The sequence below is a fragment of the Talaromyces marneffei genome, chromosome 8 (assembly GCF_009556855.1).
Source record: "Talaromyces marneffei chromosome 8, complete sequence".
Taxonomy (NCBI): domain Eukaryota; kingdom Fungi; phylum Ascomycota; class Eurotiomycetes; order Eurotiales; family Trichocomaceae; genus Talaromyces; species Talaromyces marneffei.
The window spans coordinates 955434-979250 of NC_072355.1; the positions used below are offsets into that span (position 1 = coordinate 955434).

At 48.2% G+C, this 23817-nt stretch overlaps 11 protein-coding genes across 11 annotated transcripts; 6 read left to right on the forward strand and 5 right to left on the reverse strand.

Moving 5' to 3' along the window:
* Positions 1-419: 419 nt before the first annotated feature.
* Positions 420-5076, forward strand: EYB26_009678 (uncharacterized protein; the record flags this gene model as incomplete). Its single annotated transcript, XM_054268925.1, has 2 exons — positions 420-4487; positions 4549-5076. 2 exons carry the CDS (start codon positions 420-422, stop codon positions 5074-5076), a joined length of 4596 nt encoding a protein of 1531 aa, XP_054124900.1.
* A 330-nt stretch (positions 5077-5406) lies between these two features.
* Positions 5407-6978, reverse strand: EYB26_009679 (uncharacterized protein; the record flags this gene model as incomplete). Its single annotated transcript, XM_054268926.1, has 3 exons — positions 5407-6817; positions 6875-6905; positions 6960-6978. The coding sequence occupies 3 exons, from the start codon at positions 6976-6978 to the stop codon at positions 5407-5409; spliced, it is 1461 nt and encodes a 486-aa protein (XP_054124901.1).
* A 526-nt stretch (positions 6979-7504) lies between these two features.
* On the forward strand, positions 7505-8398 carry EYB26_009680 (uncharacterized protein; the record flags this gene model as incomplete). The annotated part of the gene is made up of 1 exon (XM_054268927.1): positions 7505-8398. The coding sequence occupies one exon, from the start codon at positions 7505-7507 to the stop codon at positions 8396-8398; it is 894 nt and encodes a 297-aa protein (XP_054124902.1).
* A 346-nt stretch (positions 8399-8744) lies between these two features.
* Positions 8745-10424, reverse strand: EYB26_009681 (uncharacterized protein; the record flags this gene model as incomplete). Its single annotated transcript, XM_054268928.1, has 2 exons — positions 8745-10336; positions 10397-10424. 2 exons carry the CDS (start codon positions 10422-10424, stop codon positions 8745-8747), a joined length of 1620 nt encoding a protein of 539 aa, XP_054124903.1.
* A 377-nt stretch (positions 10425-10801) lies between these two features.
* Positions 10802-13309, forward strand: EYB26_009682 (uncharacterized protein; the record flags this gene model as incomplete). The annotated part of the gene is made up of 6 exons (XM_054268929.1): positions 10802-10987; positions 11081-11224; positions 11282-11333; positions 11389-11942; positions 12007-13083; positions 13136-13309. 6 exons carry the CDS (start codon positions 10802-10804, stop codon positions 13307-13309), a joined length of 2187 nt encoding a protein of 728 aa, XP_054124904.1.
* Positions 13310-13663: 354 nt separating this feature from the next.
* On the reverse strand, positions 13664-14665 carry EYB26_009683 (uncharacterized protein; the record flags this gene model as incomplete). The annotated part of the gene is made up of 2 exons (XM_054268930.1): positions 13664-14454; positions 14527-14665. The coding sequence occupies 2 exons, from the start codon at positions 14663-14665 to the stop codon at positions 13664-13666; spliced, it is 930 nt and encodes a 309-aa protein (XP_054124905.1).
* A 251-nt stretch (positions 14666-14916) lies between these two features.
* On the forward strand, positions 14917-17230 carry EYB26_009684 (uncharacterized protein; the record flags this gene model as incomplete). Its single annotated transcript, XM_054268931.1, has 3 exons — positions 14917-15759; positions 15816-16092; positions 16149-17230. The coding sequence occupies 3 exons, from the start codon at positions 14917-14919 to the stop codon at positions 17228-17230; spliced, it is 2202 nt and encodes a 733-aa protein (XP_054124906.1).
* A 355-nt stretch (positions 17231-17585) lies between these two features.
* Positions 17586-19123, reverse strand: EYB26_009685 (uncharacterized protein; the record flags this gene model as incomplete). Its single annotated transcript, XM_054268932.1, has 3 exons — positions 17586-17630; positions 17685-18297; positions 18360-19123. The coding sequence occupies 3 exons, from the start codon at positions 19121-19123 to the stop codon at positions 17586-17588; spliced, it is 1422 nt and encodes a 473-aa protein (XP_054124907.1).
* Positions 19124-19510: 387 nt separating this feature from the next.
* Positions 19511-20165, forward strand: EYB26_009686 (uncharacterized protein; the record flags this gene model as incomplete). Its single annotated transcript, XM_054268933.1, has 2 exons — positions 19511-19714; positions 19785-20165. The coding sequence occupies 2 exons, from the start codon at positions 19511-19513 to the stop codon at positions 20163-20165; spliced, it is 585 nt and encodes a 194-aa protein (XP_054124908.1).
* Positions 20166-20367: 202 nt separating this feature from the next.
* On the reverse strand, positions 20368-21509 carry EYB26_009687 (uncharacterized protein; the record flags this gene model as incomplete). The annotated part of the gene is made up of 2 exons (XM_054268934.1): positions 20368-21104; positions 21158-21509. 2 exons carry the CDS (start codon positions 21507-21509, stop codon positions 20368-20370), a joined length of 1089 nt encoding a protein of 362 aa, XP_054124909.1.
* A 372-nt stretch (positions 21510-21881) lies between these two features.
* On the forward strand, positions 21882-23525 carry EYB26_009688 (uncharacterized protein; the record flags this gene model as incomplete). Its single annotated transcript, XM_054268935.1, has 4 exons — positions 21882-22032; positions 22119-22705; positions 22760-22987; positions 23046-23525. 4 exons carry the CDS (start codon positions 21882-21884, stop codon positions 23523-23525), a joined length of 1446 nt encoding a protein of 481 aa, XP_054124910.1.
* Between the last annotated feature and the right edge of the window lie 292 nt (positions 23526-23817).

Here is a 23817-nt window from a genome sequence, read left to right on the forward strand (position 1 = left end):
AGCACGTAGTTAACTATCCACCGGATTTTGTTAGATGCTATATCCGCGCGAATCTCTGAGACTGAACTAGGCCTCGCTGGCTCCCACGCTTATCTTAGCTAGCAGAGCAGTCTTATAAGAATTTACTGGCTGGCCTTTCTTTTCTTCTTTTGTTGTTCCCTTCTTCTTATATTTCATACAGACACTCTCTACTCTTCCCTCTCTGCCTTGTGCAGACCAGTGACCGACTGGCTCGCCATCTCCTTCTCTTTCAGGGCTACAACGAATTGCCCATATTATTTCCTTACATTTCCTTTCTACACTGTATTGTTATCGAATCCATAATCAGAATACAATCTTAACATATCCATCGAATGTCAACCGTTGCCTGAAAACAAAATCAATTGAATTGAATTGAATTGCGAATTGAAAATTGAAAAATGGCCGCCGTCCCAGGCATCGTCGAGGAGCGTAACAACACCGACGACCGGGAAACCCCCCAACCAATTCATCATGCCGGCGGCTCAGATTCCGCCGCCGAATCAACCCTGGCCAGCCCCTCCCAACTCAGCATCGATGGCCGATGGGGAGAACAAACCGAGGGCGACCCGGTTTCTCGCCATGGCGCAATGGAAGATTTCGAAGAGATGCGGCGAGAACTGAGTCGGTTGAGTCTGCAGAGAACTCGCTCGCAGGTTTCTCGTCGCTCCGTTCGGCCTGCTAGTCGATGGCGGTCAGCCACGAAGACTACTACGAAGGATATCGAAAAGGGAGACGATGAGTCCGAACAGCATGATCAGGACGACTTTGATCTAGGCGAGTTTCTGATGGGTGGCACCCTAGAACGAAGGACGACTGCAGGCGAACCCGCCAAAAAGGTAGGCGTCTTATACAAAAACCTGACCGTCATGGGCGTGCAAGCGTCGGCATCTTTTGTCAAAACGCTCCCTGAAGCGCTGACTGGCACGTTTGGACCGGATTTGTATCATATTGTGCAACATTTCTTCCCCAAGCTCCGATTTGGTAAGCCACCCGCCACAAGAACCCTAATCAACGATTTCACCGGCGTTGTTCGCGATGGCGAGATGATGCTTGTCCTGGGTCGACCAGGTGCTGGCTGCTCTACATTCTTAAAAACCATCGCCAACGACCGCTCTTCGTATGCTGCTGTTTTGGGTGACGTGAGCTATGGCGGTATATCGGCTGAAGAACAACACAAACACTTCCGTGGAGAAGTCAACTATAACCCGGAGGATGACCAACATTTTGCGACCTTGACCGTCTGGCAAACCCTTAAATTCTCGCTCATGAACAAGACCAAGAAGGGTGATCGATCCAGTGTGCCCATTATCCTGGATGCGTTGCTGAAAATGTTTGGCATCAGCCATACGAAAAACACACAGGTGGGTAATGAGTATGTGCGAGGTGTCTCAGGTGGTGAACGGAAACGTGTTAGTATTGCAGAAACTCTTGCGTCAAAGTCGACAGTAACTTGCTGGGACAATTCTACTAGGGGTCTCGATGCTAGCACTGCTTTGGATTACGCAAAGTCCCTGCGAATCATGACCGATATCAGCAGACGAACTACGTTTGTCACTTTGTATCAAGCCGGTGAAGGTATCTACGAGTTGATGGACAAGGTCCTCGTCATTGACGAAGGAAGAATGCTTTTCCAGGGTCCAGCCAACGAGGCAAAACAGTACTTCGTTGACCTGGGATTCTACTGTCCACCACAATCGACTACAGCCGACTTTTTGACTTCCCTTTGTGACTCTAACGCTCGTCAATTCCAGCCTGGTAAAGAAGTATCAGCACCGAAAACTGCCGAAGAGCTGGAGGCTGTTTTTAGGTCAAGTGATGCCTACAAACGTATTCTCGACGACGTTGCACTGTACAAAAGTCAACTGGCCGACAGCCAGTTAGAAGACACCCGACTATTCCAGCAAACTGTCGGCGCATCAAAGAGCAGAACCGTCTCGAAAAAGTCTTCCTACACCGTCTCCTTCCCCAAACAGGTTGCCGCCTGTGTCAAGCGCGAAGTGTGGCTGTTGTTAGGCGACAAGACATCTCTTTACACGAAGTTTTTCATTGCCATCGCCAACGCCTTGATTGTCAGCTCCCTGTTTTATGGTGAATCGCTCAACACCAGCGGCGCGTTTGCAAGAGGTGGTATCTTGTTCTTTTCTGTTTTGTTCCTTGGCTGGCTGCAAATGACCGAATTGATGCCCGCTGTCTCTGGTCGTACTATGATCCAGCGTCATCGGGATTACGCATTTTATCGACCTTCGGCAGTCTCGATTGCTCGTGTTGTGGTTGATTTCCCATTCCTCGCTACCTTGGTCACCATATTTGGTATCATTACCTATTTCCTGTCTGGGTTGGATGTTGACGCAGGCAAGTTTTTCATCTACTTGCTTTTTGTCTACACAACCACCATCTGCATTACGTCTATGTACCGCATGTTCGCCGCCTTATCGCCTACAATCGACGATGCAGTTCGTTTCGGCGGAATTGCGTTGAATTTGCTGGTCATCTTTTTCGGTTACGCAATTCCAAAAAGCGCTCTGCTCAATGGCTCTATTTGGTTCGGCTGGTTGTTCTATGTCAACCCCGTCTCGTACGCCTACGAGGCAGTTCTCGCGAATGAGTTTGCGAATCGGGAAATGGACTGCGATCCTTCTATGCTTGTGCCATCTGGTCCGGGGGCTGTAGCTGGTCACCAGAGTTGTGCTCTTCCGGGGTCTTCGGTTGATCAGACTAGAGTCTCAGGGGCAGCGTATCTAGAAACGTCGTTTGGCTTCACGCGCCATCACTTGTGGCGCAATTTTGGTGTTCTTGTTGCTTTTACGGTTCTGTACATTCTGGTCACGGTTGTTGCAAATGAGATGATGACCTTTGCGAGCGGAGGGGGCGGTGCCCTTGTCTTCAAGAAGTCTCGGCGATCAAAGCAACTCGCTCAAGTAGAGCAGAAGAGTGATGAAGAAAACGTTGCAAACGGTGGAGTCGTACCGGCCAGCAACTCCTCATCCGAGGATAAAATCATGAACTCTTTGACGACAAGTGACCGTATCTTCACCTGGTCCAACGTGGAATACACCGTCCCCTACGGCAACGGCGAGAGGAAACTCTTGAACGGGGTGAGCGGATACGCCAAACCTGGAGTCATGATTGCATTAATGGGTGCATCTGGTGCCGGAAAGACAACCCTCCTCAACACACTCGCGCAAAGACAAAAGATGGGCGTCGTCACTGGCGACATGTTGGTCGATGGCCGTCCTCTAGGCGCTGACTTCCAGCGTGGAACCGGTTTCTGTGAACAAATGGACCTGCACGATGGGACAGCCACGATCCGCGAAGCACTGGAGTTTTCCGCCATCCTCCGCCAGGACAGAGCAACCCCCCGTTCTGAAAAGATTGATTATGTCAACCGCATCATCGACCTCCTCGAACTAGAAGACATCCAAGACGCACTCATCAGTTCGCTGGGTGTCGAGCAAAAGAAGCGAGTTACCATTGGAGTTGAGCTAGCCGCCAAGCCCAGTCTTTTGTTGTTTCTTGACGAACCGACTAGTGGTCTCGACAGTCAGGCTGCATTCTCCATTGTCCGATTCTTGCGAAAACTGGCGCACGCCGGCCAAGCCATCGTCTGCACAATCCATCAACCTTCTTCCATGCTCATCCAGCAATTCGACATGATCCTCGCCCTCAATCCCGGCGGAAACACTTTCTATTTCGGCTCCGTAGGCGAAGACGGCCGCGACGTAGTGGAATACTTCGCTGACCGGGGCGTGGTGTGCCCTCCATCCAAGAACGTGGCCGAATTCATCCTCGAAACAGCCGCAAAACCCGTCGTTCGCAACGGGAAACAAATAGATTGGAATGAAGAATGGCGCAGCTCCGCTCAAAACCAAAAGCTACTCGACGAGATCGAAAAGATCGTCAAAGAGCGCAGTCAAATCCCCATCTCAGACGACGCAACGGGAAAACAAACGGAATTCGCGGCCCCAGTCACAACACAAATCGAAATGCTCACCAAACGAGTGTTTCTGCAGTACTGGCGTGATCCTTCCTATTACTACGGCAAAATCTTCGTCAGCGTTATCCTAGGTATCTTTAACGGCTTCACTTTCTGGAAGCTCGGCAACACCGTGTCAAGCTTGCAGGACCGAATGTTCTCAACTTTCCTCATCATCCTCATCCCGCCCATCGTGATGAACAGCATCCTCCCAAAATTCTACATGAACAGATCTCTATGGGAATTCCGCGAATACCCCAGTCGAATCTACGGCTGGGTCGCGTTTTGCACTGCAAATGTCGTTTGCGAGATTCCCATCGCCATCCTCACGTCGGTTATTTACTTTGTGCTCTGGTACTTCCCCGTCGGCCTACCGACGGACTCCAGTTCGGCGGGATACGTCTTTCTCATGACAATGCTTTTCTTTTTCTTTCAAGCGAGCTGGGGACAGTGGATTTGCGCGTTTGCGCCTTCGTTTACTGTCATCTCGAATGTAAGCTCCCCTTTCCCTCCTCACCCTCCCCATCACTTCATACTGATAGAGGTTCCTACAGGTCCTGCCCTTCTTCTTCGTAATGTGCAACCTCTTCAACGGCGTAGTCCGCTCCTACGCCGAGTACCCCGTGTTCTGGAAGTACTGGATCTACTACGCGAACCCAATCACATGGTGGATTCGGGGCACTCTATCCGCCGTTTTACCTTCTGTGGCAGTGGAATGTGCACCTCAGGAAGTCACCTACTTCACGCCTCCGGACGGCCAAAGCTGCCAATCCTACGCCTCGGACTGGGTGAACAACATCGCTGGAACGGGCTATCTCCTACCAACCACAAATGCGGGAGGAGAGTGTGGATATTGCATGTACAGCAATGGAAGCGAGTACATGCACACTCTCAACGTGCAGGATGACGACAAATGGCACTGTTTCGGCATCTTTCTCGCCTTTGTGATTATCAACTGGGTGCTGGTTTATTTCTTCATCTATACAGTTCGCATCAGGGGGTGGTCGTTTGGCATGGGTTGGTTGTTTGGTGGGATTGGGGCTGTTGTTGGTGGATTCAAGAAGCTGATTAGGAGGAAGTAGAGTCTTTTTTTTTGTTACTGCATGTTGCGTATGAATTCTAGCGGGCATATCATATAGATTTGGATTCTTTCATTCGTTTGTTTCATTGCATTTTCAGGTCTTTCGGTTTTCTTTTCTTGTCTTTGGATCAAAGTCTGTCTATCATCGGACCATGCAGGTCTACTAATTAGTGCATCCATCAAAAGTATATAGGTAACAACCATTCGTCAATACTCAATATCCCACGGTTCTATGTTATACAAGCGTGGAATATTGAGTAGGGAAAATTATATTCTGTAGTATATCACAGGGGGTCATTTTATATCATCAAAGATACTATATTATAATACATCACTGTGCCCGACCCCCAGGCATCGAACCCGGTATATCCAACGGCTCGCCCAACCCCGGACCAGCTCTCGGAAGCTCATCAAAACTTGAGCCCGAATCATATCTACCCGCCGGTCCACGAAACCGCAATCCAGGCCTTACGGGGCTATCATCGATAATAGCCTCTTCTGGAACAGACGGCGTCGCTTCTGGCGCACCACCGCGAGATGATGCAGAAGCCGCTGCGACCGCGGCAGCAGCTTCAGCATCCTCACCAGGTCTGACGCCCGTTCGCCCCTTTCTAGGCCAGAAATCGGGTAATCCAACAACCTGGACGCGCGGCTCGACGACCCGTTCTTCGAACCAGGAGTGAATGCGAGCTTCGACTAGCTGCGCCACTTTGGGGACATCCTGCAGCCTACTCCTAGATCCGATAAGTGATCGCACCGAAAGATCTAATCTGTAGTCTGGAAGGAACGAGAATGCCAGGTTCGTTTTAGGAACGCCTTTTTTCTCGGGGTTGGCTGTGGGATTCGCTGCTGTTCCATTCAGCTCGGCCGAGATGTGTTGGAATAGCGTCCGCACATTTAAGTTGCTTGCATCCGGCGTTGGTGCAGAGGAGGGACTCTGTTCTGTAGCAGCCGGAATCAAGGAGATGCACAGTGTACCCGAAAACCTCACCACGGAAACCGACAATGCAACAGGCAATACGGCAGAGCGAGGTTTGGGATAGTTCAATATCAGCGATGTCTCAATAGCCAGCGACAAATTATCATCGCTCAGATCAACGTCCATCAATGCCTGTAATCTGCCTCCGTCTGAATTCGGATCGTCCACTACAATAACGCGACAATTACTGAAGATCGGAAACTCCTCGCCTAGCGATATATCAGTGACCTTAATGGTGTCGATAAACGACGGTTTCTTTTGCGGGTCATTGATTGCCGCAGACAGAGAATCAAGAATCGAACTCGTCGGCGAATCCTTCAGCAAATACGCTGTCTGCCGATACTGCGCGATCGTCTGCGCAATCAAGACATTAAACCAATCCAACGATTCCGGTTGATGTGTAGAATGTTGTATTCGGTGCCGACCTTGCTTTGTATGCGAGAACTGTGTGGGGATGGCGTTGTAGTATGTTTTTCTCAGAATTGAGCGTGTATTAGTTGCGGATGAGGGGACAGGTCGGAGGACGTTCGAAGTAGATGGCTTTTCGCATAGTGTCCGTGGACTACCGCCGCTTGTATTATTGTTGCTAACATTGTTGTCGCCTTGGTTTATGGAGTAGGATCGATGATGCGATGCAGTGCGACTGGCTAGCCCGCGCGAGGGGGGTGCTGGTGCTTCACCGAAGATGAAGAATTTGATGAACGCTCCGATTAGGAGTACGACGGAAAGCTGTCCGAGGAGGAACCCTTGTGTGAACGATAGTCTAGGAGACTCATTAGGGTCTGTATTTGTTAGATGCTCGATTAGATTTGAAGCTTACGAGGGCTGGACAGGGACACCAGGAGCGTCATCTAGACATTAGGTTCATTAGTATGCTGTCTTGGTTCAGGGAGAGAAATACGTACATTGGGAGTGTTGAGACATGATAGACTGATACGTCTAGATCCATGAAGAGCCCACCATCCCCGTCAGAATTGGGATTATGAAAGGGCTGACCGAGTGAAGATGATGGTGGTTGAATGCGTTGAACATCAACTCAGATCGCCAAAATCGACGCTAGTCGATTTGCGGCCTAGTTGGTTCGATTATGTCGTCACATGTGATTGTTGATAAGTTAGTTACCAGATCGATCTTCTTTCGAATAGTATTTTTGATATTATATTTTCCCCATTTAATTCTTGCCTCAGAGAGGGGATTAACCGGAAATGCTATTTATGTTTCCACGCTTCTATGATATTGTCATACTAGGCCCGCCGTGGAGTTGTCTGGACACGTATTACCAAGCTTGAAGAACAAACATTGGATACTTTGAGCAATCGAAGTCTGGTAAGATATACTGGACACGCTGAGACCTCATTTATTGTTCTGTGTCCTGTTCAGACTAGGCAGCAATCGCCAACAAGGTTGAGTAAACCATCAACTCGACCAAGTCAAGGGTAAAGCTATCAAAATGAAGGGAATCAGCTCGACATATCTGTTCCTCCTCCTATCATTACTCTCCACAGTGCTTTCAGAAACACCGCCCAGCAAAAACGCCGTCCGCCTTTCCAATGTTAAGACTCTCACACTGCGCGCAGACAGGGAAACATCCCACCGTCGCGTACCTCCATTACCACAGCTAAAATGTGTTGGTCCCAAAAATGTCTGCAAACTCTATCAAATCGATACGATGCGCTGCACAAACCAAGGCTACGACTACGATGAAGAGGACATCCAATGGAGCTGCACCGCCAATCTTCCATCAGAATTTAAATTAGGTTCCACAGATGTGATCTGTGAGGGCTACAGGAATGCAAATGATAAATGGATTCTCAAAGGGAGCTGTGGAGTGGAGTATCGCCTCTTGTTAACTGAAAAGGGGGAGGAACGATATGGACGCTGGCGGGATGAATCTGAGAGCAATACCTCAGGACTCATATTCATGATCATTTTCATCGCTGTTCTCTTCTTTATAGTCATTGCCATATCAAGAGGCAACAATCGTGGTGGTGATCGCGGAAGACGAGGTAATAGTCGAGGAGGAGGAGGAGGAGGTGGTGGTGGTGGTGGTGGTGGTGGCGATGATGACGATTACCCTCCACCTCCATACGATTATCAGCCTCAATACTCACAGAGAAAATCCAGTTCAGGACCAGGGTTCTGGACCGGACTTGCAACTGGAGGCGCTGCCGGATATGCGATGGGTCGGAGTCGGAATCGAGATCGACAGACCAGAGCAGGCCCATATTATACAAGACGCAATGACTATGATTATAGGGATGACCCAGGCTCTGCTCCAGGGCCATCGCAGTCTTTCTCCCCTCCTAGGTCAAACACTGGTTTTGGGTCTACTAGACGACGATGATCGAGGAAAGACTCGTCCGCTTTTGTTTGAAAGATATACGTTGGGTTGTTGACAACGAGAGATGTATTACTATTAATGTAGCAACAGGTTCACGTAGCCTTTGAAAGGCACTGTGTGAAGGAGAACGGATCAATCAAGACCAATCAATTTCAAAGCAAAGAGAAAGAAATGAAAAACACCGCCTATTCCTAAAGACGCCGGAGGCCACCCTAGTTTTCATGGCCAAAAGTCCCGTATAAAGTCGCCGATAAACGCCTCATTAAAGTACATAATCTAATTGGCATAATAGTCGTGATTGCTTCAACATACATCTATCAAATCACCGAGAACGCACAATTGGTTCCGTTCATGCGCTGATACTCTTCGAGATAGAGCGTCTCTTCTTGATATTATTGTTCTCAATACTGGGCACGACGTTCTTGTCCGCAATTCCGCTTGGGTTGCGCATCATCTCGTCCTGTGCTCGTTTCTCTCTTTCGTGCTGTTCCTCAATTCTCTTTTTGTCTTCATCGAGTTCTCTCTGTATAACCTCGACATCCTCGTATACCGTATTGGTCAATTCCGAGTATGTCTGAATATCGATCGCTTCGGATGGTCCTAGAAGCGTCCGTTTGATTCGCTCAGGGTCCTTGCGCTCCTCGTTGTTGAACTTCAATTTAATCTGACGTCGAGATCGTCCTGGAAACATCTTGCTTATGAGCGAGAAGTCGGTGCCAAACATTCTCAACCCTCTATAGAATAGATCGGTCAGATCCTCGTCCCACGACTCGGCTTTGGTCCGTTTGCCGTATGTGGCCTGGTTAATCTTTCTATTGAGCCGACTTTCGACGACGTGTTCCCCCTCACCGAACTCGCGCGCTGCATCGGCATGTCGATCAATCTGTAGCGAGGCATTATCTACAACGATTTCACCATTCACAATTCTCATCCGTGGACCGCTCGCTTTTGTTGGTGTGGTATTGATCCCGCTAGGTGCCGCCGATCCATTCTCTACGTCGGTCTTCACAGGTGTATCAGGATTGCGAGCCTTTTCCCTGGCCTTCTCTTTTCGTTCTGCTTCTTGTTGTTCAAGGTTTCGCAATTCCATTTCTCGTCTCGACTTTTTGCCAGTTCTGAGATCCTTGCATAGTTCAGACATCTTCACAACTGTGGGTGCGATTTCGACGTGCTCTGATTCCTCAGGAGTTGGCTCTCGTTTTCGTTTGCCTCGGGGCTTGCGAGTTCTCGCGTTTTCTGTGCCAGGGGTAGTATCCGACGCCGTGCTTTGATGTCTCTTAGATTGAGAGGCTCGTGGTTTGGGGGTAGTTGTAGCAGAAGCATTGTCTGTCTGGGGTGTAGATTCCTCACTTGTCAATGTTACGTTGTTCAACTCAGTGGTACTTTCAGGTCGGTTTATTCTTTCGGGAGGTTTGAAGATGCGGGTTGTAGGTTGTGCGATAGGTGTAGGAGTATTCTCGGCCGCGGTCACTTGTGCGAGTGCTTGTATCGAAGCCTCTTCTGGAGGTATAGATTGACTTGGGGACCTGTTGGCTTGGATGCGAGATTCAGGTACTTCAGTCTGAGGTGCATTGATTGCTCTTTCGCGTCTCGACTGTCCTGGGGCTGAAATAGGTACAGGCCGTTCCTTCGCAACGACAGACCCTTCATGAGACGCAACAGACCGCGCAGTTTCTGTAATCGGGGTAACTGATGCGACCGGCTGAGGGATAGCAGTGTTACTGATAACCACATCTTCTATCCGCGGTTCTTCGGTCACTTGCACTGGTTGAGGCGTATCTGGAGTAGGGGAAACAACTGGTGGGGCATGCGCTTTCTGTGTCTCAGGCACTGGCGTAACGGAAGGTCTGCCCTCGGAGACACTGGCTCTCGCAGAATTTACCGCTGCTGGAGGAGCGCGACGAGGAGGCGCCTTGGGCGCGAACTTCTTCCCCGACTTATCTACGAAGGAGATTGGTATGAGATAAAGAGCATACAGATGCGGGGTGTTTTCTGACTTACTAATTGCAGAACTTGTAAAAGACACCATTGTGTATAGGTCGAACGATCAGTCACATATTTGATTCGAATATTATCAAATTGTGGAGTTGACTGCTAGAAATATGCTGCTCTCATCTAGTTCCAGTGTGTACACTTATCTTAGAGGTTTGATGATTCACTGAGAAATCTGCGGAGAAGTGGGCCGAGGTCACGTGAGAGGCGCTAACGACGCTAGCCAGAGGCCGAAGTCGAAAATCCTCCTGTCCTTCCAATGACTGTCCTTCCGGCACACTCTTCGTTCTCACCACCTCGTTTCTGCTATCAGTTTCTACGCGTGCTTTCGACATTTTCAATATAATCTATCTGATTGCGCGTGTATAGCTGACTCTAGCGGCTGTTTCCATCGGGAAGTCGCGTTAGCCACTGATGCCGGCCGTCGAAGCAACCCCCGTTTCATCGTCTGAGTCCGGTCTTATCAAGATGGAAGACCGGAAGAGACCTGCCGGTCATGAACAGAATGATGCTGCGCCGCCATCGAAGAGACAGGCGACTGTGGTAAATGGAAACAAACCTAACCCAGATGCCGATATGCCATGGAAAGATGATTTGGAGGTAAGGCTATACCCGTCTGGACCCCTCGTTAACCGGCATAGTCTCCGCTATTAGATTCTGCAAATTATTTGCTAACTGAATGTTATTGTACAGCGCTTCACGAAAGATGCCATTTGGCGCCAGATGCAGGAGTTTAAGCGGGAGAAGGTCACATTGGAATCAAAGGTCAAAGAGATGACGAAAGCCGCTACGTTTCACCAAGACCACCTGCGGATAATCGATGCTTGGTTTAAACAAGTAAGATGTCAAATATGTGTTCCTGATGACATTGAGGCTGACATAAATTGTTATCAGTTAATCGATGAGGTCAAAATATTGTTTGGTGATGATGATGCGCATGGCAAAGGTATGAAATTTTTTCAAGAATCTCACTTCAAGCAGGAAATACTAATATTTGATAGACCATCCAGCTTTTCAAACTTCCCTGCTGTTCGATGATAATGAGAACTTCCAAAACCATCTGAAGAGTCGATCAAGTGATATCAAGGATACCGTCTCCAAGTTGATAGCCAATGCGCCAAAAGCCGTCCAGGAAGTGTCGGAATTACAAAGTCAATTGGCGAAGAAACTAGCCGAAGAGAAGGTAACCATAGTCGAGCTGGAGAAGGCCTTATCCGAGAGACAACAATTCGAGGAACAGTTAGAAGCGGCGTCTTTGCGGTATATGATGGCGGAGAAGAAGCTTGATCGGGCGAGGAGTATGACAGTCGCCAAATTGGAAAAGCAATATATTCTTGGCGCACAACGACCTGGAGGCGATGGACCGTCATCTGCGACTCGCGAGGATACTGCAACCCCAGTCAACGGCGCTACCCCCAGCCCTGAGAAGAATTCAGACTTGGAGGAGGCATACAACAAAACGTTGGCTGTTTCACAAAAACAGCGAGAACAATTGGACACCCTTGAGGCCGAAAATGCAAAGTTGGCAAGTGAAATTACCGCTCTGAACGTCAAGGTTGATCATCCCACCCAAACCGCTTGCGGACGCTCATCGCAAATCGCTGACACATGGATAATAGAACTCGAAACTCACTGATGACGACTATGCGCACACGGATCTTTTCAAACAACTCAAATCGCAATATGAGGATGTGATTAAACGTGTCAACCATCTCGAAGCGCTGAATGTTCAATTAAGCGAAGAGGCTGGAAAGCTGCAGGCTGAGAGAACCGCATATCGAAATAACATGGATGCTGAGAAGCAGAAAGAGATCGAAGAAAAGGATGCCCAATTACAAAAGGCAGAGTCAGATCTTGCAAGAATTAGGAACGCCCGGGACGAGTTACTCGCAGATCAGCAGATGCGAAAAGCCAGCCAGGAGCAGGAGTCGACGGCAGCCTCCAAGGCTCAAGAGTTAGCAGCGGCCAGAGAGGCGCAGATCTCATCTCTGGAGTCGGAAGTGGAGAGGTTGCGGATCCAAGTAGATGGTCTAAAGGACGATACCGCCGAGCACCTGGAAGGGCTTTCTGTGGAAGAATTGCGAACAAAATACCAGAATCTTGACCGACAGTATGCGATGCTCAACAAAGAGTTGACTTCCATGCAAACAGTCTGCAAAAAGTACTCAAGTCTGGCGTCACAGAAAGTTGCCGATATCAACGTCCTCGAAGAAAAAGCCCAGCGTTTGGCTGCAGAAAAGTCCAAAGCCGATCAAAAGTACTTTGCTGCTATGAAGAGCAAAGAGGCACGGGATGCTGAAGTGCGCACTTTACGACTGCAGAACCTGAAGAGTTCCGACATTATCTCCCAACTTAAAGATTCCGAGGCTGCCACTCGTTCGCTTGTCGCAAACCTCGAAAAGCAGATTGCAGAAGGGAAAGAAGCCCTCACTTCTGTGTCGACCAAATATCGTGCTTCACAGCAACAGAATACTGAAAATGTCGTGACTATAGATGGATTGAAAGCCCAGGTCGCCGAACTCAAATCTCTCATGACGGCAAAAGACAGCACCCTGGCTTCTACATCGGCTGCTTGCAGGAAAGCCGAAGCGGAGGTCGAGAGTCTGAAGTCAACCCTTTCCGATACAAAGAAGAGCCTGGAAAATTGGAAAACCAAGTCGCTTGGCAATTCTTCGTCCGAATATGAAATGCTCAGAGTAAGTGATGCTGTGCTTTTTATGCAAAACATATCAGCTAACAGCAATATAGACCCTTGCACTTTGCACGGTTTGTCGACGCAATTTCAAGAATACAGCCATCAAGACATGCGGCCATGTCTTTTGCAAAGATTGTGTGGAAGAGCGACAAGTTTCCCGGTCACGAAAATGCCCGAACTGTAACAAATCTTTCGGAAGCAACGATTATATGCACGTGACCCTCTAATTTGAGTCCATGCACGTTCACGCCTCCCGTTTTTTCTGACGTCTCAACTGTATACTATGTGTTTCTTCTTGTCATTTCATTTGAACATCCATCGTCAAGGCGTCTTTTGCGGTTATGGTTAGCGTGGGGTTCTCGTTTTGTTTTGAAAGCGGCTGGCGTTTGGCAGTCTCTGGTTTATCCCCTCGACTTTAGAAGCAGCTGCCTCATCACTGTCGGCAAACGGATGATTTTTGGGTAGTGAGACGATTAGCGGGTGGTGGATGCAGCGTCACATGTACCGTTGCGAAATGTATCAGTAGTTCAGTTATCAATTCAATTTCCACGAAACCAAAGCAAGACCTGTTCATGTTTCCGTCATGAGTTGAAAATCCTGCTGTATAGCAACTCATGCCTCCCTAACCACAGATCTAGCACTGGCGCAACCTGACCAGCATCTTCAGGCCTTGTATCAAAATCATGACGTATCCGTTCATTGATCAGATTCCGGATTTCATTGCTAGCAAGGAATGTCTGTGCTTGATACGGTCCCATGACTGATGCTCGCACGGCAGCACTTAGAACTGCCTTTGCATGATTCAACATGAAAGTATAAGCAGTCAAACCAATCTCAATCCCCATTGCAGCGCAAACAACACCCCATAACGGAGCAAAGTGCCCGTTGGGGCCCAGGGATTCGTTGTCGTATCCACTCATCTTTAGTGCTTCGGAAAATTCTTCGATGGCGGCTACGGCAGATTGAGGGTCAGCGCCGAGTTGATTAGCGGCATTACCTGTGAGGATGTAAGATGGGCGAAAGGACTTTTCCCAAACACTAATAAGAGCTCTCCCCTGTGCAACGCTTGCTCTTCTGGCTACAGTACAGGGAGTGGATGCATCGAGATCATTGTCTAATGTTTCAAGCTCCGCTGGAGCGCGGTAAGCAGCCAGGAGATAGGGTAAAGAAGTCCTTGAAACGGAGGAGATTGATAGTTTGAGAAATTTTCTGAAAGCAACAATAGGTGGAATAGGTGGAGTTGATTGCGGTAATGCTTTCTGATGTGCCAGAAATGATTCTAGGCCACTCGAGTAAGCGAATGAGCCGAGTGGTAGGGCAGAGTCGGATATTAGAAGAAGTGAGTGTACGAATGGCGATAGTTGATATTTGACTAGTCACGATGTTATTCAGAGGTTTCAAACCCAAGTTAAGTTTTTATACTCGTAGAGTATTTTGAACATACTGTCTGCAAAGCCCGAATCAGGAGACTCTTCATAAGCGACATTTCCGTGCGTCTCCCGTAACCGACTCCGCGCGTTTTTCAGTCGAAGTTCAAGTTCTCTTATTTCATTTTGAAGTTCTAGACGGTCAATCTGAGACATGGTGAAGGCTAGTGCTAGCTATCAGCAAGAACAATATACCTAGGTGTGTTGGAAGAAGTTGTTGATCTAAATCCGCTTAACTAAACCGTTCCGAAAGAGCTCTCAAGGCGGAAACTGTGGGCAGAAAATGTGCCATGTATCGTGGCAGGCCGACCAACTTCTTGGTGCATCAGTCAATAGTTGAGAATCGAATACGACGATTACTTGAACATGTGGCTTGTGTAACCTATATCTCAATTGATTGAATAAAAATGTCGGGGAAGCGGCTCCTGGATGCTATCCAGCTCCTGAATGTTGCCAAAAACGTTGCGGGCAAGCATCTTACCATCCGACAACAGCAGTTGGATGTTTTTACACGCACGTCTTCTTTGACAAAGGGTCTCAAGCAGCAGGTTGACAATTTGGTTATTACTGCTCAGGCAGCTTCAGCATTGGCTCGACGTTTTGATGAGAAAAAGCCATCTACTTCATGGTCGGATGATCGTCCTGCCAGACCCGCCAATGAGGATCTAATCAACCACACATTTCAACAAGATGCCGGACAGAGCAGTCAGAGCCAGGCGCATGATGTAAAGATTGTTGATTCGAAAACAACATTGTCTTCTGAAGAAGCCAGGAAGCTACAAAGACCATCCGAGTTCCAAATACCCGCCAAACAAGCGGCTCCCGAGCCAACATCAACATCTGATCATCTCATCACCAGCAAAGCTCAAGATACGTTTTATAGTCCATCTTTGAGCTTAAAAGTGGGACTTTCTTCACTTCCTAGGGTTAAGATACCGCAGGAGGGAAGCGTTGCGCAAGAAAGCGATCCACATGTCACTTCGGGGCCTATAAATTCTGATGTGTTCCATACCCCCAAAAGCACATCGCAGGAACCTTCGGAAGATGCTCTGCAAGCTGTGTTCCGTAGCCCAAGGGTTGCTGGCTTGCTTCTGTCGAAGAAGGAAAGGAATCCATATATCACCAACAGAGGAGATCAAGCTGCAAAACATGAGCCAGTTCAAAAGGAAATCATCGACAATTTAACAGAGAAACCAAAAGTTGAGAAAGATGTTACGCCTACAATCGAGACCTTACCAAAAGACGCTCAGGTACGCATCGTACAAATATTTGTCAAAATCGTAATACAAACGCTGACTATCAACAGGACATCACCGCGGAGGCCACAATAAACACGGAAACTCCCTATCAAATGTCAGAATCGCGAGTCCCCTCTACACGCCTCGGCAGAATCTGGGAATACGGAGGACTCGCTACATCAATGGCTTTTGGCGCTTTTGGTGAAGGCTTTCGAAGGGCGACCGGATCTGGTGACGCCAACGGCTCGATCATGTTTAGTGCCGGGAATATGGAACGTCTCGTCGCAAAGCTTTCTAAGATGAGAGGTGCTGCTCTTAAATTAGGTCAAATGATGAGTTTTCAAGGTTGGTCGCCTCGTTGTAAAGGAATGTTGACTCCCGATTAACGAAAATCAATGAAGATTCCCGGATGCTACCTGAGCCTATTGCTGCCGTTTTGCAACGAGTCCAAGACCGTGCTGATTATATGCCGGCTTCACAAAGAGACAAGGTACTTGTTGACAACTTAGGCCCCAACTGGCGAGATCTATTCGAGTCCTTTGAAGAAATCCCCATGGCCGCGGCTTCAATAGGCCAAGTCCACGGCGCAGTCTTGAAGAAAGATGGACGACGCGTAGCCATCAAAATTCAATATCCCGGCGTAGCAGACTCCATCGACTCCGACCTCAACAACCTCTCCATCCTCCTCACAGCAACCCGCCTCTTACCCAAGGGCCTATTCCTCGATAAAACAATCGCCAATGCCCGCACCGAACTCGCCTGGGAATGCGACTACGAACGCGAAGCCCAATGCGCTGAACGATTCCGTGACCTCCTCAAAGACGATTCTTCTTCTTTTGTCGTCCCCGAAATCATCCATGAAGCCTCCGGCAAACAAGTCCTGACTATGGAACGAATGGACGGTATAGCTGTTACCAAAATCAAGAATTTCACCCAAGAACAACGCGACCGAATCGGCACGGAGATTCTTAGACTTTGTCTTCGCGAAATTGTCGAGTTTCGGTTTATGCAGACCGATCCCAACTGGACTAATTTCCTCTACAACGCCGAAAAGAATCGCCTCGAATTACTCGATTTCGGTGCTTCGCGCGAGTACCCCTCTGACTTCATTGAGACATACGTCGACACCCTCGTTGCCGCGGCACGCGACGACAGAGAAAGCTGCCGTACCCTCTCTCTCAAACTGGGCTATTTGACAGGCTACGAATCCCAAGCCATGGTCGACGCACACATCGACTCCATCATGACCCTCGCCGAACCATACCGTGGCTCGGCGCCGGATATCTACGATTTCCGTGACCAAACGATCACGGATCGAGTACGGTCACTGATCCCGACGATGTTGAAGGAGAGATTGGCGCCGCCGCCGGAGGAGACGTATAGTCTGCATCGGAAGTTGAGTGGTGCGTTTTTGTTGTGTGCCAAGTTAGAGAGTAGAGTGCCATGTAAGGAGATGTTTAGGGAAATTGTGGGGCGGAGATAGTCTTTCAGCCCATGTTCGTTGTACACTAGATAGATGGATGAATACTCATATGTACGATAGCAAATAGCATAGATCTTATCGCATACTCACTTATACGCATATGTCTAATAAAGTACGAAGTTGTACTTGATACATACGATATACCTAGGTATCATTTCATCGAGTTATCCTCATCATAATACATCACTCGAACCGACTATGGTCACGCTGTGATCATTTTGCCCCGAAAACATGAATAGAAAGGTCATTTGGATTATAATCATTTCATAGGCACATCACATCAACAAGTCGGCCCAAAATAATAAAAAAAAGTCTTTCTCATAGGCGTGAAAAACATCATCATCACGCCTACATATTACATAGTATCCCCTGTAGGTTTGTACAATATAGTAGTGACATACTATCAGACACGTTAGAGGATGAGTATAACATATGAAGGAAGGAGGGGAGGTACCTTTCTTTTATATCTCGTCGTGACACTCGTAGCCAGAACGCCATTTTTGATACTACTCGTCGCAAGATGATTCAGCACCGTATGGTTCGGATAATTCAAGACACTGTTATCATCCTTCATTGGTGTCGTGCCATTCAGAATCGATCTACCCAAAAACAACGGGAGGATTGGCGGCGTGGTAGCATCCGCAATCACATTTGCAGCTCTTTGATATTCCTCATCTTCGTCTTCACGGTCAATATCCACTAAGAATTGAGGGACGGTGCCACTAAAGTTGCCCAAGGGGATTTCCTCTTCAGGCTCTTCTTCGGGTTCTTCGTCCTTGTCAAGAGAGTCTTGAGTTTGATGGGCGGTTACGGTTTCGGGGAGGACTTGAGGTGGATGAACGCCTGGGGGAACCATGGCTTTCATTGCCCGTTCGCTTGGACGGCGGGATCGTTGGCCTTGGAGGTCGTCTGTTACCACCTCGATGTAGTTGACTAGATGATTTGTGAAGTCGACGGCAGTCGGGAGGTCATCTGAGGCTCGCATATCGCCATCGACGATGAATTTGAGGTGGTGTGTACCAGGGCGAAGATGCAATGTAGTCGACTTGACATTAGGCTCCGTATCACTGCAGTATGCGTCAATATATATCTTAACAAGGGCAATCTCAATTGCTTTAGAAGGGATTACCTTTTGTGTAATCTGAACTTCTTCTCCCAGTTAACAAATGTACCGGTAACAAAAACTCGGTCTCCGGTCCCCTTCCATTCGATCACAGTTGGTACAGCCTTGGTACCCGGTCCATGCATGGCATACGCCAACATTTCATCTTCAACTTCATCTTCATCAACATTCGGGTCATCAAGGGATATCGTTGCTTGAGGTACTTGGTTCTCCAGCTCAAAGGGAACTGAATCTACTTGCGAATCTGCCGGCGCGATGACCGGCGAACCGGGTGTAGCATCGGCGTCCCCAATGGGCAGAGGTAATCGAGGCGGGCCTCTTTGAAGGTGAGATGTTGAGTAGTATGTGTTTGAAATATTTGCAGGATTGGCCGAAGACTCGTGGGGCATGTGACCTTCATCTCGCCTTGTGCCAGCACGATTCGTTGATAAAGGAACTTGGACTGGATTCGAAGCCTCTACAGCCTCTCTAGTTGGATATCGACCATCGAATCTCCTTCCACCAGTCCTGTCCGGCAGTTCGTGAATCGGCTGTGTCGTCTGGGCAGGGACATTTCGCGACTGTAGACGTTGCTGTACACCATGAGATGCCGGTTGGCCTGTCGCGCTCTCTCTGGTAGCCGAGGGATCGGCGGCACTCGCTTTTGTGCTTGACAATGCATTGATCGAAGTCCGCCTGCTCACCCTTCGCTCCTGGCCGGGAACATTGTGAGGACCAGTTAATGGAGTCTGCGAGTTTCCTGGCGGACTCTTGGAGGGACTGTTTCCCATCTAGAGCGGGGAGGTCGCCGGCTTTTTGCGGGGATGACGGGTGAGAAATCAAGGCGCTAGCATTCGACGTTGAGCTTTTCTGATGAGCAAGGTGACGGTAGATTGCTAAGACAGTAGATTTAACCGACTAGATATATCTTTTTGGTGATGGTGAACCTAGACGAAAAAAGCAAAGTGAAGTGGCTGCCCAGTGCAGTTAGAGAGGGGAGGATATTAGGATAATGAGATGGGCTTAAGCTCCCGATCCGAACTAGGCTAGTATGTTTACGGCCTAGTCTGGAGTCGCTGCTTTAGGAGGCTGGGACTACAATACATCATTCCATGGATGATGCACTCTGTGCTAATAAGAAGGCATTAGGGAAGCTGTCGATGAGTCGACTATTCAAGATGGATTCCAATATCTGGCTCCGCATCTCACGGCATTTAGGAACGCTTCTTTACTACATCGTATATCCTGTCATTCTGCTCCTATGGAGCCTTTCGTCGCTTCTGTTATCACTTTTCGGAACAATTCTGGCCCCCTTCGTGTACGTTGGAGGAGTGAGTCTCTACGTGATTGGCGCTCCTTTTAGATTTCTTGCAAAGTTTGAGGTAAGCCTTGTGTTATTGGTTCGTAGCTATCGTGGTCTGAATGTGAGCTAATGCGGAATGCCGAATACAGCCTCTTTATTATTTCCTAGGATATGCAGTGTTGATTGGTGGAGTTGCTGGTCTATTGCTTTGCGTCACGTATCGATCCATTGGGCAGATCTTCGACTTGTCAAGCGACACAGGAAGAAAAAGCGAGTCACCCAAGTTCAAAAGATCATACTCAGCCGATGTGACTCCGGATTCGGACTCAACAGCATCTGAAGCCCCCCGCGGGAGCAAACCTCGTAACCAGCAGTCAGATATATCTGGCAAACACAACAACAGATTCACATTGAGCGAATTCTATGCTGACTGGATGGATCGTGACGATTTCATACCATCGAAAGAGTCCGGGATAATATCGTCGACAATCATAGAAGAAGAGGATGACAGCCAAGAGTCTTGGGAATAGAGACCTTGTAGAGTCTTCTTCCTCCAAATATCTAACTTGCGACATGATTTCTCATATAAACGTCCGACAGACTCCGACCCGATGCATGCTCTATATACAGTAATGTTTTATGCCGGAACTGACAACGCCAAACGACGATCTTAATAAGTCCGAACACTAACCATGTGTGCAACACTTTACGTCTGATGAGGACTGTCAACAATCAGTCTCGCCAATCAACATAAACGGCGTCCGTTCGGAATCTTTGTGTGCATGTTGATTCCTCAATGGGCGTTTTGAAACCGCAGCCATGTGCCATCAAACCAGCCTGGGCAATCATGATACCATTGTCAATGCAATAGCGCTCATCTGTGGCATACAAGTAGCCACCTCGGTCCCGTGCCATCAGAGACATCATCTCCTGCAGTCTCTCATTGCATCCAACACCACCAACTATAAGAACATCCTGTGCACCGACATGTGCCATCGCTCGTTCGGTGATTTCAACCAGCATGGCATATATCGTTTCTTGTAACGAGAAGCACAAATCCGCGCGGGTAATCTTGTCGCTAGCATCTGCATCGCCGTTTGAGTCTGTTTGATCCAACTCATCCAAGGCAGCAGCAGCATGTCCACTGAGACCCAGAGATGTTGCTAATCCATCCACATGTGCTAGGATGCCTGAAAAGGAGCAATCCATCCCTTTGACGGTGTAGGGCATTTCGACTAAACGTTTTCCCTTCTTGGCAAGTTGTTCGATATTATAGCCCGGTGCTGGGTCGTTTGGAATACATAGTGTGCGTGCGAATCTGTCCAAGCAGTTTCCGACAGCTATGTCGAGTGTTTCTCCAAATATGCGATATCGTTTCGAGCTATATGCTATGACCTGTGTATTACCCCCGGACACATATAAAACCACGGGGTTTGTGGCCCCTGTAACTTGTCGTCCCATCTCAATATCTGTATGTCCTGGATTAGTCATAGATCTCATCAGATAGTATATGATAACGTACGTCCAACACAATGATTCACACCAACCAAGTCCTTCCCCCATAAAAGACTCAACATGCGTGCCGCGACAGCTGTGCTCTGAAGCGGGGCTCCCATACCAGGGCCCTTGGTGTAGCAAATACAGTCCACATCATCCACCGATATTCTTGCCTCTACAAGAGCCTGCTTAACCAGCTTCACAACCCATGCGCGATGATGCTGAGCTGTATCTTTGGGTAAAAACCCTTCCCCTGGTGGCGCGTTATAGGTATGCCTGACATTTGCGAGGACTTGAGCGGGGCCGCCATTTTTCGGATGGAGCATAATGCCCACGCCGATTTTGTTGGCTGAGCCTTCAAGGCCGATGGCAATCATTCTGAATAGACAAAGAGCTAAATAATAAGACAGAAGAAACTATTTCACACAGCTTGAAACTGTTCTGAAGGCAAATGACGGACTAATCAGGAATGGATGAAGAAAGATATGCGAAAATCAAAATCAAAATTAAAGCTTATCGATTGGCCACGAGGCACAGGACAGCGACAGATCCGCCGCCGGCTGCTGGATTTATCCGAAGCGAGCACAGACTATACACACATCTGTATGAGAATTACCTACTCCTCTCTGCTTGACACCACTTCTCTTACTCTCTTTGCCCTCCTGTGTTGCTGGTTGCTTTGCTGGAAGGCCTGCTTGTTTTGTTGTGCGATCTGTTGCTCTCCCGACCTACACTCCTTATTCCATACCATGTCGAGTACGGACCATTTCCCTGATGTCGATGACTTTCAGCGTCAGAGCGATGGGTTCATGCAGTGGCTTTCTCAGCAAACCGACGTGACAATTAGTCCCAAAATCGAGGTCCGAGATCTCCGTCATCAGGGCTCTGGCAGAGGAGTTGGTAAGTTTTTCTTCCTTCACCTCGTTCTTTTTTATTTCGTCAAGCTTTTGTGCCCACCCGCATTTCTCTGACTAACAGCTTCCCAGTCGCACGCAGCAATATCCAGGAAGGAGAAGACCTTTTCCACCTCCCACATCATATCGTGTTGATGGTCAAAACATCTCGACTGAATCAAACACTCGCCGACGACCTAAAAAATCTCGGTCCCTGGCTGTCCCTCGTCGTTGTTATGATCTACGAATATTCGCTAGGCGAACAGTCCAACTGGAAGCAATATTTTCAAGTGCTCCCATCGAAGTTCGACACTTTAATGTTCTGGTCCGAGGAGGAATTCTCTCAACTTCAAGCCAGTGCCGTGGTCGACAAGGTTGGAAAACGGGATGCGGAAGAAGATATTTTCGAGAAAGTATTACCTCTTGTTCGGGCCCACCCAGACCTTTTCCCACCCATCGACGGTGTCATGTCCTACGATGATGATACAGGAGCACAGGCATTGTTGGAATTGGCACATCGCATGGGCTCGTTGATCATGGCTTATGCTTTTGATATTGAAAAGGCAGAGGAGGAAGAAAGTGAGGGGGAAGATGGATACTTGACGGATGACGAAGAACAATTGCCGAAAGGCATGGTTCCCTTGGCAGATCTGCTTAATGCAGATGCAGACAGGAATAATGTATGTTGGCTATGCAACCTTTTCTGTACTGCTCAACTGACATGACTCGCCCAGGCACGGTTGTTCCAAGAAGAGGGCGCGCTTGTCATGAGGGCTATCAAACCCATCAAGGCCGGCGACGAAATCTTCAACGATTACGGTGAACTACCACGTTCAGATCTACTTCGACGATATGGTTATGTGACAGATAATTATGCTCAATACGATGTTGTCGAGTTGCCTCTGACTGGCATCTGTCATGCTGCTGGATTTGATAATATCGAAGACAAGGAATATCCTCAGGTATATCACATCGTTATCGGTCCCTCCTTTATCGAACTTCTCTAACATGAAACTATAGCTCAAACTCCTTGACCAACTAGAAATTCTCGAAGATGGCTATTGTATCTTACGGCCTTCTCCAGAAGATACCTTACTTGACATACTGCCAGACGAGCTTCTCGCTCTCCTGAAAACCCTAACCCTCGACTCCGAAGAATTGCAACGTTTACTCTCCAAAAATAAACACCCGAAACCCATCTTGGGAGCACGCGAGGCTCGCATACTACTCGACGCAGCACAAAGCAAAATGGGCCAGTACGGCACGACGATCCAAGAAGACAAAATATTACTGCAACAATTCGCTTCGTCATCTGTACTATGGACCAGGGAACGTCGTCGCCACATGGCTGTTCAAGTTCGTGTTGGTGAGAAAGAGATTCTGCAGGCCCTTTTGATGATGCTGCAGGACTTTTTGAATGCGGAAGAAAGGGGGACTGGTAAACGTGCGGCAGAAGGTTCGGCCCAGGAGAGTCAGAAGAAAGCGAAGCACCATCATTGAAGGAGTCAACGAGATTCTGAATCTATGAGGAACTAAAATAGGTAAGGGCAAGAAAACTCAAAATGCAAGCAGAATGCCTCCAATTATTTTTGCTAATAATGTTTCTAGTCATACAAAAAACGAACCACCGCCTTGGTTCCTGGTATATATGTACAGTGTATCGAGTGTGTCAAATCACTCAAAAGTGTTGAGCGGGCAAGGCAATAAATAAAGGACGGCCAAAGGGCAAAAGAAAAGAGAACTCCAGGTATACAACAACGGTGAAAGGATGAAGACATCTCCCCCGAAAAGC